Source organism: Lissotriton helveticus, chromosome 5_1, assembly GCF_964261635.1.
Source record: "Lissotriton helveticus chromosome 5_1, aLisHel1.1, whole genome shotgun sequence".
Classification (NCBI taxonomy): domain Eukaryota; kingdom Metazoa; phylum Chordata; class Amphibia; order Caudata; family Salamandridae; genus Lissotriton; species Lissotriton helveticus.
The window spans coordinates 215,764,420-215,780,819 of record NC_136065.1 but is presented as its reverse complement, the minus strand read 5'-3'; the positions used below and the strand labels follow the sequence as shown (position 1 = coordinate 215,780,819).

The following is a 16,400-nucleotide window of genomic DNA, read 5'->3' as shown; positions in this document are numbered from 1 at the left end:
ATTACCATCATCATCGGACATCTTTACAGTGTTTGTTTGTGTCTTTGTCACACTCGCTTGGTCTCAAAATAATGGCGCGTGTGCTGAACGCCTGAGACACGCTGAAGGAACACACTGTTTCCTGACCTGGACCCCGTACTCGGAGGTATGTCACGTCGGACGCTGAACCGACAGGTCTTTGATCATGGACCCTGCACGATCAGGGTATTAGCGCTTTTGTAAAGGGTTTATAAATAGAAATGCAACTATTGTAATGTGGTCGGGTTACATTTTGACAGCACGGTGTCTGTGTGTTTTGACGCGACACTGGACCATTTAGGAGAATGTCTTCAAGCGGAATAATATTTTTAAGTGGATTACTTTAATTTTTAATGTGTTAAGCCAACCTCTAGCCTACTTAAATGTGTATTTTTGATACCGACTTTTGTTGCACTTAACAGGAAATATTACGAGCACCTTATGGATGGGGTGGATACTTGCTAAACGACTTTAAGGACTGGATGTCCTTTCCCTGTGATAATCATTTGGAGCAAGACGCTGTTTTGTTGGAGACTAAGTGAGTGTATACATTGTCACTGGATTTGGATTGTTTGCAATGTTAATGTTATGCGGAGATACAGGTGGTTAGGACGATGGAGCATGTTGTGCTCACGTTGTCCTATGTTTGTTATAGATCTAGGGTCTGAACAATACGCCCATGCTTACCTTTTGAAAGGTTGCAGCAGATAATAATTTTTGGTGAGCATTCATTTGATTTTCTAATCGCATGTTGGTTGGCAGTCACTCTTTGCTTTAGAGATAGGCTCTGTACCGTTTTGGGTGCGTTTTGGGTCTATTCTTTTAGGTATAACTCTGATCTGGGTTTTCTTTTGGTGGTTACCATTCCTATCGACTATGTTTCTTCTTCACATTCTGTGTTTCACTGGTGTCTTGGTGGTTTGATTACTTTATTGTTCGTATATCACAATGTATCCTTTTCATTGCGGATGACATTTTAGTGTAAATATTTATAATTGTATGTGTTAATGTTAACAATATTTTGGTTATCGGTGTTTTTGTACGGTTGCCACTTTGTGATATATAATTGTAAATAGGATAACTTTCTCTCTTTTGTAATAACAGTGTGTGTTTAATGGAACATGATTATGATTATGTTTATTGTAATATGTATTTACAGCCCTGACGAAGTCTAGTGGTCTTAACGACCTAGACGAAACACGTGTTGGCGGCGGTTGTTTCTCTTCCTTATGTATGAAGAATGGACACTATCATTTGAATGAAAGAAAAAGTTTTCTTATGAAGAATAAAATGAAGAGCACCTAAATATTGGGACTTGATATTTGAAACTTACTTGAATTTTTGTAGCTCAGGATCTGGTGCACGTTTATATCACCAATGCTTGTTCCTTTGCTAATGCTTGTTTATTTTCAGGTACCAATGCTTGTTTCTTTGCCAATGCTTGTTTATTTTCAGGTACCAATGCTTGTTTCTTTGCCAATGCTTGTTTCTTTTCAGGTACCAATGCTTGTTTCTTTTCAGGTACCAATGTTTGTTTCTTTGCCAATGCTTGTTTTATTTTCAGGTACCAATGCTTATTTCTTTTGGAATGCCTGACTTCAAAATGGCCGCCTACAGTTGGCACAGGGAAGGTGTCCCGAAAGTTGCCTGACTCAAAGATGGCCGCAGTGATCATCCACAGGCACTACTTTCTCTCTCTTCATTCGATTCTTTTTCTGCACCCAGGACTCACCAGCCGTCGTTTTCAGGAGCAGTACTCTCCGGATTCAGCTCCCTCAGGTCACCGCTAACATCAGGTGAGGTTGGGGTGGGCTCCCGCCTTACTTTGCAGGGTCCTCGGCGGTGGCTTGCCAAGTCTCACGCATCGGGCGTGAGATTTTCCGACGTCGGAGCCACTCAAGCTCCGATTGTCTCGCGCTCAGCAGCGCTCAACAGTAGGCCTTTGTGGGGCGATCTACTTCAAGATTCACTCTCCCCCGACCACAGCAGACACCAGGTAAGGTTGGGGTAGGCTCCCAGCTCGCTTTCAGAGTTCCCGCTTCTTCGGTGCCGATAGCGTGCCAAAGCTCACGCATCAGGCGGAGCTCGCGCTTTCGGCGCGAAAACTTCTTCTTTGCTCGAGCGTTCCAGCGCTCATGGTAGTGGCTCCCTCGGACTCCCACACTCACAGGAGGGGCAGGGTCACCTACTCTTGCTCTCTTCTTCGGCTGGCAGCCTCACACAGCAGCGGACCTTTCTCTTCAACGCTGCAGGGGACAGGGTGCTTCCATTCGATTCTGTGGGTTGCAGTCTTGCTTATCCCACCCTCGTCGCCAGTTGTAGCATCGTGCTACAAAGAACCACAGACACAGGTTCTACTTTCAAGGATCTCTATTCTCTGCCTCTTATCTTTACCCTGTCCCTACTCTAACTGACTTTCCCTCGTCGGTCCCCTCCTCTTCCTGTCCACCCCCTAAGCTCCACCCACAACCACTAGACTGCTAACTTCACAACAATTGGCTCCTTGCCATCAAGAGGATTCAATTAAAGGTCCTTAACTTTGCCTTTAAAGTCTTCACTCATAAAGGTCCTCTGTACCGCAGGACAAGATTGTAACACTATACGCGAACCAGAGCCTTCAAATCCAATAAGCTGAAACTGCTCCATGACCCTTGCATTTACAAAGCAGAAGAGGTGGGAGTTCTTTTACATATCTGGCTCGCACTGCCATTTAGTCTGCAGTGAAGCCCTTCTGAACCTTCCTTCAGACAGAGTCTTAAGACCTACTTTTTGACTCCTGCCTAGTAGGCTAAGCAGTTCTGCCCCATTTCTAGCCTTGCCTTGTCCATGAGCTCTCTGCTAGCGCCAGAATGCCTCTTCGGAGGCAGCTACGCACTCGAAAAATGTTTTCAATTGAATTCAATGTATGTAGAGTTTTTGATTTGTTTTTGTGTATATAGAGAATGTGGTAAACCTTTATGTTTTCGCATTCAATGATCCATTGTGTACATATAACGCTGTGTTTTTTCCTTTCATTTAGTTAATAAATTGCCACAATTGTTTTAGCCATTAAATAACTTGTGATAGGTTTTGCTAACGTCATAGGCAAAAAAAGATGCTTACCAAATGTAAGCAGATTTAGAGAGGGTGCGTTCCAATGTAAGTTTGTATGGAATGAGGAAGGGCCGTAAATGATCACATCTAGCATGTATACCATGACAGGATCCCATCTCCATACATTATCCCCCTCAAGTAAACATAGAAACCGTTTTCAATATTAATAAGACAAAACTATTGGATTTTCACTGCTGAGTTGGTGGTTTTTCAAACAAGAGCCTCATTGAAGGGACCGTTACTGCTATAATTCTCTACCAAAACATGTCAGATCAGACAGCAGAGATAGCAAGCAGCAGGGGAAGGGCTCTGGGGAGAGAGCTCAGAGGGGAGGAGAGAGGGCAAAGGCATTCCTTGTTATAATATCTGCAAGCACAGACTGTTGGTGAATCTTTAAAGAGAGAGCAGAGCATTTCCGACAAGACCTTGCTAGACTCTGCAGATAATGGAGACTCTTGGTCGCCCAATAGTCCTTTGCTTCTTCTGGGCAATGCTGTGCAATGCTGAGGACACCTGCCCAGGTGAGTGCCTGAAAGAAGTTGACGATGATAAAAATATTGGTAATAATAACAACAACAATAATAACGATAAGAATAATTCTGTTATTATTATTATTATTGCAATAATACATGGGATTTTGTAATACCTGTATAAACACCAGTCTCTAATTTCTCTAAAGAGCATGATTGAAGCAGCAATTTAAAGCAACAAATGGAACACTGCTTTTCTTTCTTTTTAATAGCTCACAATGACAAGCAGAGAGAATATGTTTGTTTTTTGCATTCCTTAGCTAGAGAAAAGCTAGAAAATTTCTGCATGTTTCCACACATTGAGCTACTGCAGCTTTTTTCCCTAAAACACAGACTTGCATTGAACTGTTTCTAATATCTGTTTGGAAAAAATATCTAACAGGTTTTTGATGTGTTTAATTTTGCACTAGAGGTTTTAATTTTTTCATCATGTTTGTTCTTTCATTCTTTCACATGAAAGAGCTATGCACCAAGGGTCAAATTTATCAAGATTTTGCCTCACGCTTGTGACACAAAAGAGGGCACAAGGGCGATGGGAAAAATAAATGAGATTTATCAATTCGCATAAGGCCACTTTGTGTGGCCCTGTATCGCTTGATAAAACAAGATTAACAAAAGGCAGCACAAATCGATGCCTTGCGTTACTCTATGGCAGGAAGGTGTTCCATGGGGGGAGTGTGGGTGTTCCCATGCATTCACCCATGGATTTTGGTGCATTCCCAGATTTGCCATTAGTGGTAGACCTTGGATTGGATCAAACGCTATGTCTCCCTAGGGGAGGCATAACTAGGAGCCATACCTTTATTGCTCCTCGTTTTTCACTCTTTCTACTTGGGCTGCATTCTACAGCACAAGTATAAAGAGGAAATGCCTTTCAGGATTGTTTTTGTTTAGAAAGGCGTCCCTTCCTTAACAAAAACCATCCTGCCTACAACACAGGCAACCTTGCACCATGATGCAAGGGTGCCTGTATTGGCACTAGGCAGCCAAACGTGTGCCAGCGTTAGGAAAGGACAGGAATGCACAGTATAATGCAGTGGCGTAACGGAACTTAAGGGGGCCCCCTGCAAAGTACATGCAGGGCTCCCCCACTCTCCGGGTTCTGTCAGAAGTTCTCAGGCCAGGAGCCTGCTAGTGGCGGAGGGGGCCCCCGGGACCCCCTGCACCATGTGGGCTGTAGGGGCTGTTGATACGTTACGCTTCTGGTGTAATAGTAAATATGGCACCTACCCTTTCCTTTTCATGTAGCATAGCGCAACAAGGTGGCTTGCTCTGTTGTGCTGTGTGAAAGAATTATATATTTAACCCCAAGGTTTTCATTTTCTTGTGGGAAAAGTGATGTTGTGACCACCTCGGTTTTCGATAACCTTATAAAGGAACTTCTATATGGTTATGGAACTCCTTGGTGACTTGTAATATCCTCATAATGTACAGAAGGGAGTACTTTATCCCTTATATAATAGTGCAGTAGTAGTAGTAATACTCATCATCGTCATAAGAGAGGAACTGTAGTCTGGTGGCCAAGTTCTAGACTGGAGAACATTGAAATTTCTCTAGTAATTCTGTCTTCCCAACCTGACAAAATTATGTAATCTAGGAGACATCACTGTAATCACCAATTAACCTTTCTTACTTTACAATTCTATCCTGAAATGCTTGATAGAAAGCACGTAGATACACTTTGTCATTTCACAAAACCTTGTCTTTTTAGAGTCCAGCATGCTATAGTATTTACCAAAGTTTTACGTAGGCGCTTGAGCGACTGAAAGCGATGCAAAATATTGCATCCACTTCCTTACCACTAAACATTCCTGAGGGTGCAGCACCTGCACAACCCCTTAAGTTCTAGGTATTTGTGTGCGAACCTCACACTAAAAGCTTTAGCTGTTGGCATATTGCGGCTTCCCTCCTCTCTCTGTCCTCCTAATAGGACACCCCTGATGGTGGTTCCAGTTCAGACTTTCCAGGAACAAAGATATCATGGTTATTTGGAGCCCTGCAGAAAATCTATAAACAGTCACTCAGTAAATCTCGATGTATTTCAGTAAAACAACCATAAATCACTTCATCTAAAAAAAAAAAAGAAGGCAACCAAGATTGTTTGTTTCCATCACAATATGCAATGTTTAAAATAAACAAACTCAAGATTGTCTGCTATCAAGCACTAGCAGTCTGGATCGTTTTTATCTTATGTGGAGTGAAAAGTTTTGTATGGAGCTTTACAACACTATAAATGTAGAACAGAAATCAATAGTGCAACCTTCCCTAACGCAAATAATGAGGTAAGGACACGTAGCAGCAGCAGAAAGCACACTTCACGATTCTCTCCCAAATACAGGACAGGACATGTACAACACAGGTAGCAAATGCACTAAAGAGGGAGTGAAAGGAATTAAAGGACTGTTGCAAAAGCTTCGTAAACAGGCAAACATACAGGATGTATAACACTCCTGCAAGAGACAGTCAAACTCCTTATGAATTTACCATACATTCATTAATGCATATAGGAGGAGCCCTCACCCACCATGTGTAGTATGGTTAACCAGTAGGCTCCTTGTCTTGCAATGAGACGCATTTCAGAGCACTGCTGTCCACTGGTCTGTGTCAGCCTATGTCATTCATGTTCTCTCTTTGTTAAACAGTTTAACTTATATTCAATTTCTAGGTGGGTGAGCATGAAATGTTTTATTCTGGTGTCTCCCCACCACAAGATTAACAACAAGAGGGTCAAGAAATGGACACTTCTCTTGTTTTGGTGCTTGAATATTATCCTTGTGGTATTTTCTCTAGGAATATGAGTATCGCAATAAATATTGGGAAACAATCAGTGTTTCGTGTGGCATAATCACCAGCTCAGGGCTGGACTGGCTCCTGGGTGTTTTGGCATACTGCCGAGCTGGGGGCTGATTTCGTTGATGCACACGCAGTTCTCCATCAACAAAATTAGCCCCCACCGAAGTGACATCAGTCCCCAGCTCGGCAACATGCCAAAACGCCCGGTAGCCAGTTCAGCCCTGCACCAGCTTCAGAAGGGGGAGGTTCAATGGGGCAGACCTTGCAAAAAGCGAGGTTGTCAGTATGCAGCGTGGTTCCCAGGCCCAGTCATTGTAATTGCAGCCTGCACTATGAAACAGATCACTCCCATGCTGTCAAGCCACACTCGCATCTGACTAGGGAAATGGGAGTGCATCTAAATTTCAGGGGTTTAAGGTCCAATATGTGTCTCTCTTTTTCCCTTTGAAGTATTTGATCAGAAAGTCTCTCCTGCATAGCAAAACCAGTTCTGTCCCCCCTGGTCCAGCTACATTACAGGGGGTGGAGACAGCATTGTGCAAGGCAGCCACAGCCTATTCAGGTGCTAGTGACAGCTCTTCCCACCACTCTAGCCCAGGGAGACTCATCAGCATATTCAGGGCACACCTCAGTTCCCTTTCTGTGAGTGTCTGGAGTAAATGCACAAACAGCCCCTGTCAGTCTAAAAGCAGACGCACAGGATAGGTTAACAAGAAAATGCCCACTGTCTAAAAGTGGCATTTTCAAACACACAATTTACAAACAACCTTTGCTAAAAGGTGTGTAATTAAATTCTGAGTTCAGAGAGCCTAGATTCCAAATCTCTAGCTGCTATCAATTGAAAGTTACACTTGTAAAATGTTACAAGTCAGCTCCAATGATAGCCTATGAGAGAGATAGTCCTTGAAATAGTGAAAAACAAAATACACAGTATTTCACCATCTGGACATGTGCAACACAGCAGTACATGTCCTACCTTTCACATACACTGCACCCTGCCCACAGAGGTACCTTGGGCCGAACTTAGGGGGTACTTATATATAAGAAAAGGGAAGGTTAGGGCCTGGCAAATGGGTGCACTTGCCAGCTCCACATAGCAGTTGTAAACTGCGTATGCAGACACTGCAGTGACAGGTCTGAGACACATTTGAAAGGCTACTCGTGTGGGTGGCACAATCAGTGCTGCAGGTCTATCAGTAGAATTTGATTTACAGGCCCTGGGCACCCACAGTGCACTTTACCATGGACTTACCAGTAAATCAAATATGCTAAACCTAGATAACCAATCATAATCACAATTTACATAGAGCGCATGTGCACTTTAGCACTGATCAGCAGTGGCAGAATGCCCTGAGTCCTAAAGCCAACAGAAGCAGGGTCAGGAACAAATAGGAGGAAGGAAGCAAAATGTTTGGGGATAACCTTCACAAAAGGCCAGGTCTGGCAATGACACTAAAAGCAATCCAATTGTCTTATGCCTCGTGTACAAGGCCTTTACTGTTGTCGTAGATGGAGCAACATCATAGTCTATTGAGCCATATACAAACGAGTTTTTGGAAAGTGTAGATCTTGAACTAAACTATTTCAAATTTTTGCTCTCAAATGTGATGACCTCTGAAAAGCACGCAGAGGAAGAAAAGTAATTGCCCTGGGTCACACAGTTTGGTCAAGCTGGGAAGTTGAGATTGGAAACAGGGTGTGAGCTTCAGGATGACACATCAACTAGGTTTGCACTGGGTTTAATGAAAGCTTCTAACAGGCCTGCGCATATTATGCAAGGACATTCGAATTATAATTTTTTTTATAAAATGTTGAAACACCCTTTCCTATACAATAGTTAACCTTAGGGAAGAAACAGTGCAAACATCCCTCCTTCAGAGGACAGGTACAGCTAGGGTAGCTCCACACAGGTATAAATCGGGCAACAGCATTGCAATGTTTAGTTCTTAACAGAATAGGAGAAGCATGGCAATAGCAAAGTGCAATCTTCCATTTCTTCAGAACAGATCCAGCATGGCAGAGTTGGACACAATTTCATCACTCACAGAACATGAATGGTTAAGACATGAGTGACGTAGGTTACAGACAGATATCTCTGGATCAGGTGCTTAACTAACTTAGAGGAATGTATAGGTGGGTGAGTGAGAGAATATTTGAGCTCTGACACCATTCTCACTTAGGTGATATTCCATGTCAACACTTTGACAATCCTGCTGCTGTCACTCCGATGCCTGTTTTTATTGATGCTTTGTTTTCCACATATTTAGAAATTGCAGTTATCTAGTAGGTCATTGTCATATGGAACAACCTAAGTAACTGTGCAAACATTGTATAGTTATAACGCATTACTTCATTTTCAGTGGGGAAGTGATGGAAATGTATGGAGATATTGAATATTTTTTCAGATATCAAAGATATGTGAAAATAAAAGTTGTAAAGCTAAAGAAACCAGATAACAGTATAATATGAAAAAGGTCAAGGTATGCCATGCATATCCTGGAAGTTACTTAGCTAGAAAAAAAACAAAAATAAACCTTAGATGGTGATTTAAAGGGGTGGGGGTTACTGTCTGTCGGTCGCTTTCCTTGCACTGATCCTAAACACCTTATATGCTGCCTCACAATTCAAGGACCACTGCATGTTTCCTATTTGTACCATATTTTTCATACCATATCACTTATGGCACTTTCTGCTGCGTCATTTGCCTCGTCAGCTATCAATGCAGATGACCACACACACACACGTGGTAATCATACTTCTCACATGCTTTGATGTTCTCTGTGAAGGTTTGGCCAGGTTCTTAACAATCTTGGTATTCTTCTGTACCCTCAGCTGACTGTGACAAACGCATCCTGTGTCATGTGTGCGATAAACACTGAGGGCCTTTGTGTAACACGAAGGCAGCTGGGATCAGATGATCTTCTTCCAGTACTTAATGCACAGCAGAGGACTGTAATTTACTTCCAAATGTTCAACACCCTCATGTTTGCCAAAGATAATAATTGAATTGGTACAATATTACAGAGATGCAGTGCCAACGTTCAAAACTATATGTTGGTTACTTCCTTGTTTTAGTTTAGATTGGCTTGATTGGCAAGCATTTTGGCTGGCCTTTCTAATGTCAACATTACTTCACGTTTCTTCCTTAAGTTTTGAGTCTGAAGACTTGTTTGGGAAACTTCTGAAGACGTTGACTTCCTGCTCCAATGTTTTTAGATCCGGCAACTGAAAGTGGAGCGATTTGCCAGTTGTTTTGTTTCTGAATACAATGGACTACAGAGGATGTTAACTCTTTCATCACATGCTATTGGCTATCTATTTTATTAATGCAACATTTAGGGCATCATTAGGATGGCGGGCAGGTTGAAAGGGACCGCCCGCCATAAGGGCAGGGGTCCCGTGGGGGCAATTAGGATGCGCCCGCCATAGTGGCGGGCGCATCCTGCACTCCTGGTATTGTGGCGGGCGATGCACTCAGCACCGCCCGCCACAATGCCAGGAAGACATGTTGGGCACTTCCATGCACAACATGGCAGGCACCGCGCGGTGCCTGCCATGTTGTGCATGGAACTGCTGGGGGTAGCATAAGTACCCCCCATGTGCACCTCCCACCCCCCCGGAGTACCTCGGGCCCCGCAACGGAAAGGCCATTACCGTATGCCTTTCCGTGGCGGCAAGTGTAATTTACTTCTCAAATGTACAATTAATTATCACCTTTTCTTCAATGCAGGACATGAAACAAATGATGTTTAATGTATTTGTCTGGCCTAAGTACAAGCCTACCTCGAGCATGAACTTCTAATCCCTTTTCTTCTTTAACCACAGTTGATGGCCGTCAAGATGTCTTGCAGGGTCTCAGGGTTTTTCCCCATTTTTTCAACTTCCAGAAACATGTGTTTCTGTCATCACCTGACAAAGATGATTGTTTCTTATTTTTATGCCTTCATTATAGCCCTGCCTGTGTTCTACATCATAGAAAGAAAAAGCAATACTGTAAGGAAGACTCACTTCTGATACAACTTTTGTTTCCATAGAAACTAAAACAGAAAGAATATGAAGGCTCCCCTAGTCTCCATCTTTCACTTAATTTGGTCATGTATCAAAAGAGCTTTCACTGTGAACTGCTTCTGTTTCAATCAGATAGGATGGACCAGATTCTCATGAATTGCACCAACAGTGATTTAAGTGCACTGTGAACATGCACAAAGACTTATCTAGGGGTGAACAGGTCAGACACAGAGGGAATCTATTCTCCTTCTTTTAATCCTTTGCAACTTGTTACTAAAAACCTAGGCCCAGATTTACTAATGCTTTGCTCCAGGTTTGCGTTTCTTTTGTAGAGCAAACTCAATGAAATGTATTATGCTGGAATTTACTATTCAACGCAAACCTTTGTCCCACAGTTCAAACATCAGCATGTCCTTGAATGTTTCCCGTGTTCAGCTAGGATATGAATAGTTGTCCTCCCTAATGGTTCGTTAGCACCTCTCCTCCTTGCTGAAAACTCTCCTATTGAGCCTCACTATATCCAATACCCAGTATGTCTTTCACTAGCTATGAGATCATGTGAGCTCACCTGCAGTAGAGTGAACATTGCAATCCAAGCAAACTTTCAAGTTCACGCTTAATCACTGACAAGCAAACGCCTAGGGGCATTGGTTAGACTAACTTAATAAAGCAATCAATGTGTACTTTAAATACATAACTATATCTGCACAAACAATTACCAAAGAATGCAAGATGTTAAGGAATACATTATTACAGAAAGTGTACTTTAGGTAAAAACGATATAACTCGAAATACACAGTTGTAAATGTGCATGAGAACTACAATCCTTAGCGTGTAAATGAAACATTAGTATTCATACTCATGTGAATGTCTAAGTTCTACAATAAATACACTTTAATCATATATTTAATGCTTCACGTTAATAAGATTAAGACACATAGTAAATATATTATGCTAATGCACATAATTATTTCGCTTCTGTGACGTCTAGGAGTTGAGCATAGATAGCGCGTCTCCACCTTGCAAACTCCCAAGCTCCAGGACAATGGATGCAATATCTTTCTCTGTATATATGCTTCTGTGTGTGGACAACACACTATGTCAAATAAAGTACTTTTGAGTAGTGCTGGTTAAAATGTGAAAATCTGAAGTCAGTGGTACATTGGGAATTTTTAATCTTTGGAGAAGTTGTCAAAGTCTGAGCCAGGAGAATAAGGCTTGTTTGTAAGCTGTCTCAAGAGATCACAATTCCATAATGGTATATCAGTTACTGTATACCAGTCCCACTGACTGCCAGTACGATGTATACAAAGACAACAACAATAATAAGTGTTGTATCAAAAGAAGAATTGGCAAATCCAATAGATATAGCTAATAACTTTTTTTTTAAACTTTATTTTTCAGTTTTATACATTCTCAATCAAAGTACAGAGCATATTGCGACACATAGTATTTGCAGCAATAAAATCAAATGCAATGTGATTTGAGCGGTTATGAAACAAAGCATGGCATAATTGGACAGTGGAACGTGGGGGATAATCAAAGGTACAACAGCCAATCCACAGAGAACTGGTAATATTAGGAATGGTTCACCTCCCCAAGGATTCCCGGATATAGGCAAAGATGAAGAGCGAGTGGCATTTAGGGAAATCATACCGTGCCATGGGTACTCACTGTAGTCCCGTGCTTCTAACCAATCACCTCAGGGACGATGCCATTAACAATCTGAGAGTCAGAGGCAGCGCGCTTTTTAGCGATGTATGTTTTGTAAGGTCCCCAAATGTCTACAGGCCGTGAGGAACTAGGAACCAATGTGGCGTATTTCTCGCAACTCACATTACAAAACGCCAAACTGCGAAGCCACGACTGAAGTCAGGGTACTCTCTTGCTGCCCCATAGTAATGCCACCTCTCTTTTGGCCAATAGAAAGCTAAGTGCAGCTAATCTCCTAACCTTCTAAGGAAAGTTGACCATGTACCTCAATAGTGCAATCTCAGGAGTCGGGATCAATGTCATGTAGAGTATGTCCCCTAGCGTGTCGTGCACCTGAACCCAGTATCGCTGCATTTTAGGACACTTCCAAGAAAGGTGGGCAAAATCGGCAAATGGAGCTGAGCATTTCTGGCAGCGGTGGGGTCTAGTGGGGTCTATTCTGTGGAACCATGCGGGGTGATCTAGCTAATAACTTAAAAATGCACTCCAGCTGGACTTTCAAGACGCAGAACGGAAGTGAATGTAGCCTTGCATGTACCCACTTGCGGCTGTTCCCCAGAAGTCTCAGAAAATGAGACAACCGTGACCAACATATGCTGTACAGTAACTCTTAAGCCTTCTTCCATCATCAAAGGCAAAGCAGGTAACAGTGCGTGTTATACACAAAATCAAACTCACAAAGGCAATGCATCAGGTATGGGTGGCACTGGCTACTAAAGTTATATCAGAGGTTCTCTTCTGCTCAGCTAGACAGGGAGCAGTAAATAAAAACACCCTGCAAATGATGTACCCTCAATCTCTGCACCTGAACACTTCCTTCTGAATGTGAAACAGATAAAATAAGAAAATGGGACAGCATATGTATAATTTTAAGCAGTATGTGGATATAACAAAATTGCTTATAAACCAAAGAATATATATTTTTTTGATTTGTATAGTGATTAACTAGAATACAATACATGTATTCACAATAACAGTTCATACTTTTCTCTGTAATGTACACATAAAAATAATCAAATTCTACAGCTGATACCTCTTTTTTCCTTTGAGTAAGGACTTTCTCAAGGCTCATAGGAAAGGTTGTCAGATATGCATGTCCGATAGGCATTTGATGAATTGTGCACACATGGGGGCCCATTATGATCGCGGACGGACTTGAGTCCGTCCGCGACCATGGAGGAGGAGGGAACCTCCGCATGGCCTGCGGAGTTCCCTTCTGTCCTATTAGGATGTGACCGCCACCCTGGCGGTCACATCCTCTATTTTTACCATTGCAGCGGGTGCGACTTCAAGCTGCACCCGCCGCAATGGTAAAAATGCATACTTTGCATTTGTATGCAGAAAGCGGCAGGCACCATGCGGTGCCTGCCGATTTATGCATACAAATGCAGGGGTGTACCATAGGTACCCCCCATGTGCACCCCCCACCCCCCCTTCACCCAGGGGGCCCACAACGGGCCCCCGCAGTGAAGTTCCACATGCTTTTCCACGGCGGAAAACCCGCCGTGGAAAAGCATGTTTTAAAGCACATCCTAATATGGCTGGCGGTGTCTGAGAGACACCGCCACCATATTAGAGCTTTTCCGCCGCGGTTGTAAGCCAACCGCGGCGGAAAAGCTGCGGACGGAAACCAGGACCCACCAGCCATTCTAATGTGGCGGTGGGTCTTTGGTTGGTCGCCTGCGGTTTCCCCGCATCCTCCGGGCCGGCGGTGGCTTCCGCCGGCCCGGAGGATGCGGGAAAACCGCAATGCTAATCTACCCCTAAGTTCAGTGATTAGCTTAGGAAATTGAACAGTGTTCAAGATGTTACATTGTGCCTTCGTGACACAGTCATTAAGGCAATTCGGTATTGTGAGTTCCATATACCAAGCTCTTGTCTCTATGCTTGGCTTTCAATAGGCCGAAATAACAAACATGGGTGAAGATCAGCTTCCTATTATTGATATGTGCAGTGCTCAAAAGCATGTCGCAGGGACGCGTGTAATAGTTGCCAGTTCTCCAGGTCTGAATTGCACGTCGACAGAATATGCTCCTGGTGTAGTGTTACATCTTCCTATATTTATGAAGCATGTTCAACTACTATTTAGGTCAATTGTGTAGCAATATATACATTACCATTGTGTTCATGTATTGCACTGTGCATCTGCACGTTATAGCACAATTTGTTCCTGCTTTGATACTGAATGGAGGAACCAGGATACTTGATGTAGATTGCTAAGGATTAAATTGCTGGTGCACCCATGGTTTCCACTGTTCGTGTATTTTGGTACTGCATTACTTGTAGGTGCATCCTGTCAGGTTCACTCCACGGGATCCAGTCGCTGCAATTATGGTTCCACCTCCAAATGTCACCAACACCCTGAAGTGTAAGCACAGGGTGTTCGAGCCATTAGGCGAGGGAGAAAAATAACAAACTAAAATAAAAAATGTGGGATGGGTAAGGGTAGGGTCAGCAGGGAAAGGATGCCTGTAACAAAAAACAAGACAGGCATCAGATAGGTGCTTGCTTACATGAACTACTACTCTCATGTATTCTCATTAATAAATCACGAAACATAAACAAGTACCTGAGCAGAAAGAAAACCCGACCTGGGATAGGAGAGTATTACAGCCCTTCTGCCACACTCTGTGAGGAAGGCCTAAGGAGCACATAGATATACTGTTAACAAAAACAACCCTGTCATACCACACACACACTCGTTATACTGAGGCACACATCCCACCATTCATAACATACCACAGATGAGCCAGAGGACCCAATGTACAAGGGATGTCCAATGTATCCAAGGAAGGAGAAAAGGTCCAACTCAAAGTAAAAGAGAGAGACGGTAGTGTGTAGGAAGCAAAAACTACAACACTCCGCTCAATAAAGAATGAACACACAGTAAATGTTTGGGTTATGCCACACAGCAAATCGTAGTTGCGACCACCACAGAATTCTGCTAACAATAACCCCCCCAGAAAGAGAACACACAAATAAAGACTGGGTGACCTGTAGTTGCCTCACTACATGCCCAGCTCTTTCTTGTCTTTGTAAGTACACAGATAGATAACGGAGACGCGTAGTTGCCTCACTACCGCGCCCCGCTATTTTAGTTCCACAATAGACTCCGGGTTTACGGTAACACGTGGTTTCGACCGCCACCGTGTTCCGCCACACCCAACGTAGCCAGGAATACCAACAAAGCTTATCTCCGAGAGTAAACAGACTCCGTTCTACTCCCCGGTCTTTACCACAGAAAAGTAAACAGATGACCGCAAGAGCGGCCGGAATGCCAGCACGGCAATACCTGTCATGAGCGGAGGCTCGTCACCAGCCGAGACAGGAGCACAGGAGGTCTCCAACCGCAGAGAGGAACAGGGGAGATCAGAATTCTCGAAGGAGGCGCGCAGAGCAGCCTCTCCCACGCCAGACGCCAACAGGACCAGAATAACGCGCACACAGATGCGCGTCAGCGTTGATGAAATACTTCCTGCGCGACCCCGCCTGCTCATGGGAATTGTAGTTCCTGAGCTTTGGCAGGCGCGAGTGCGCTACGGGATCTGACAGTACATCCCCCCTCCCTAGCGCCTCCTAGGACCAGGGCGCAGCGGGCATCGACGGTGGAAAGCACGAATAGCGGCAGGGGCATGGATATTCCCGACAGGTTCCCAGGAATCGTCCTCCACCGAGTAGCCCTTCCAGGAAATCAGATACCACAGGACCCCTTTACTCCACTTGGAGTCCTTAATACGCCGCACCTCGTATTCCGCCCCAGCATCCCGAAGCACCGGAGGTGTGGCCCTTCGTCTCGCTGAACGAGCAGGTTTCAGCAGGTTGCAATGGAATACAGGGTGTATGCGTAAAGAACCAGGCAATTTCAACTTAAATGCAACAGGGTTGATTCTTTTCACTATGGTGTAGGGCCCGATGTAGCGTGGATGGAAAACACTACGCAATTTGAACCGTATGTTGCGAGTTGACAACCAGACCCTGTCACCCACCTGGAACAAGGGACCTTCCTTGCGGTGTTTGCTTGTATTGCACAGACCACTTTCTCGGGACTGATTATGGACACCTTAGCTTCTCCGTTATCCTTCTCCTCCAACTGATCCCGTCGGGATAGGGAATCGGCCTTCAGGTTTTCGGCCCCTGGTCTAAAGGTGACGGTGAAATCGTACTCTGCGAAAAAGAGCATCCACCTCATTTGTCTCTGTGTTAGATGCTTGGCGGTTTTCATATACTGAAGGTTGCGATGATCAG

General features: G+C 43.7%; 1 protein-coding gene across 1 annotated transcript in view; it reads left to right on the top strand.

Moving 5' to 3' along the window:
• Window positions 1–3,505: 3,505 nt before the first annotated feature.
• The window catches only part of LOC144754339 (ficolin-1-like), a 292,441-nt gene continuing 279,546 nt past the window's right edge, over window positions 3,506–16,400 (top strand). Inside the window, exon 1 of the mRNA XM_078642028.1 lies at window positions 3,506–3,632. Within this exon, the coding sequence (XP_078498154.1) occupies window positions 3,557–3,632 (76 nt within the window). The 5' untranslated portion in view covers window positions 3,506–3,556. The remainder of the gene's footprint in view (window positions 3,633–16,400) is intronic.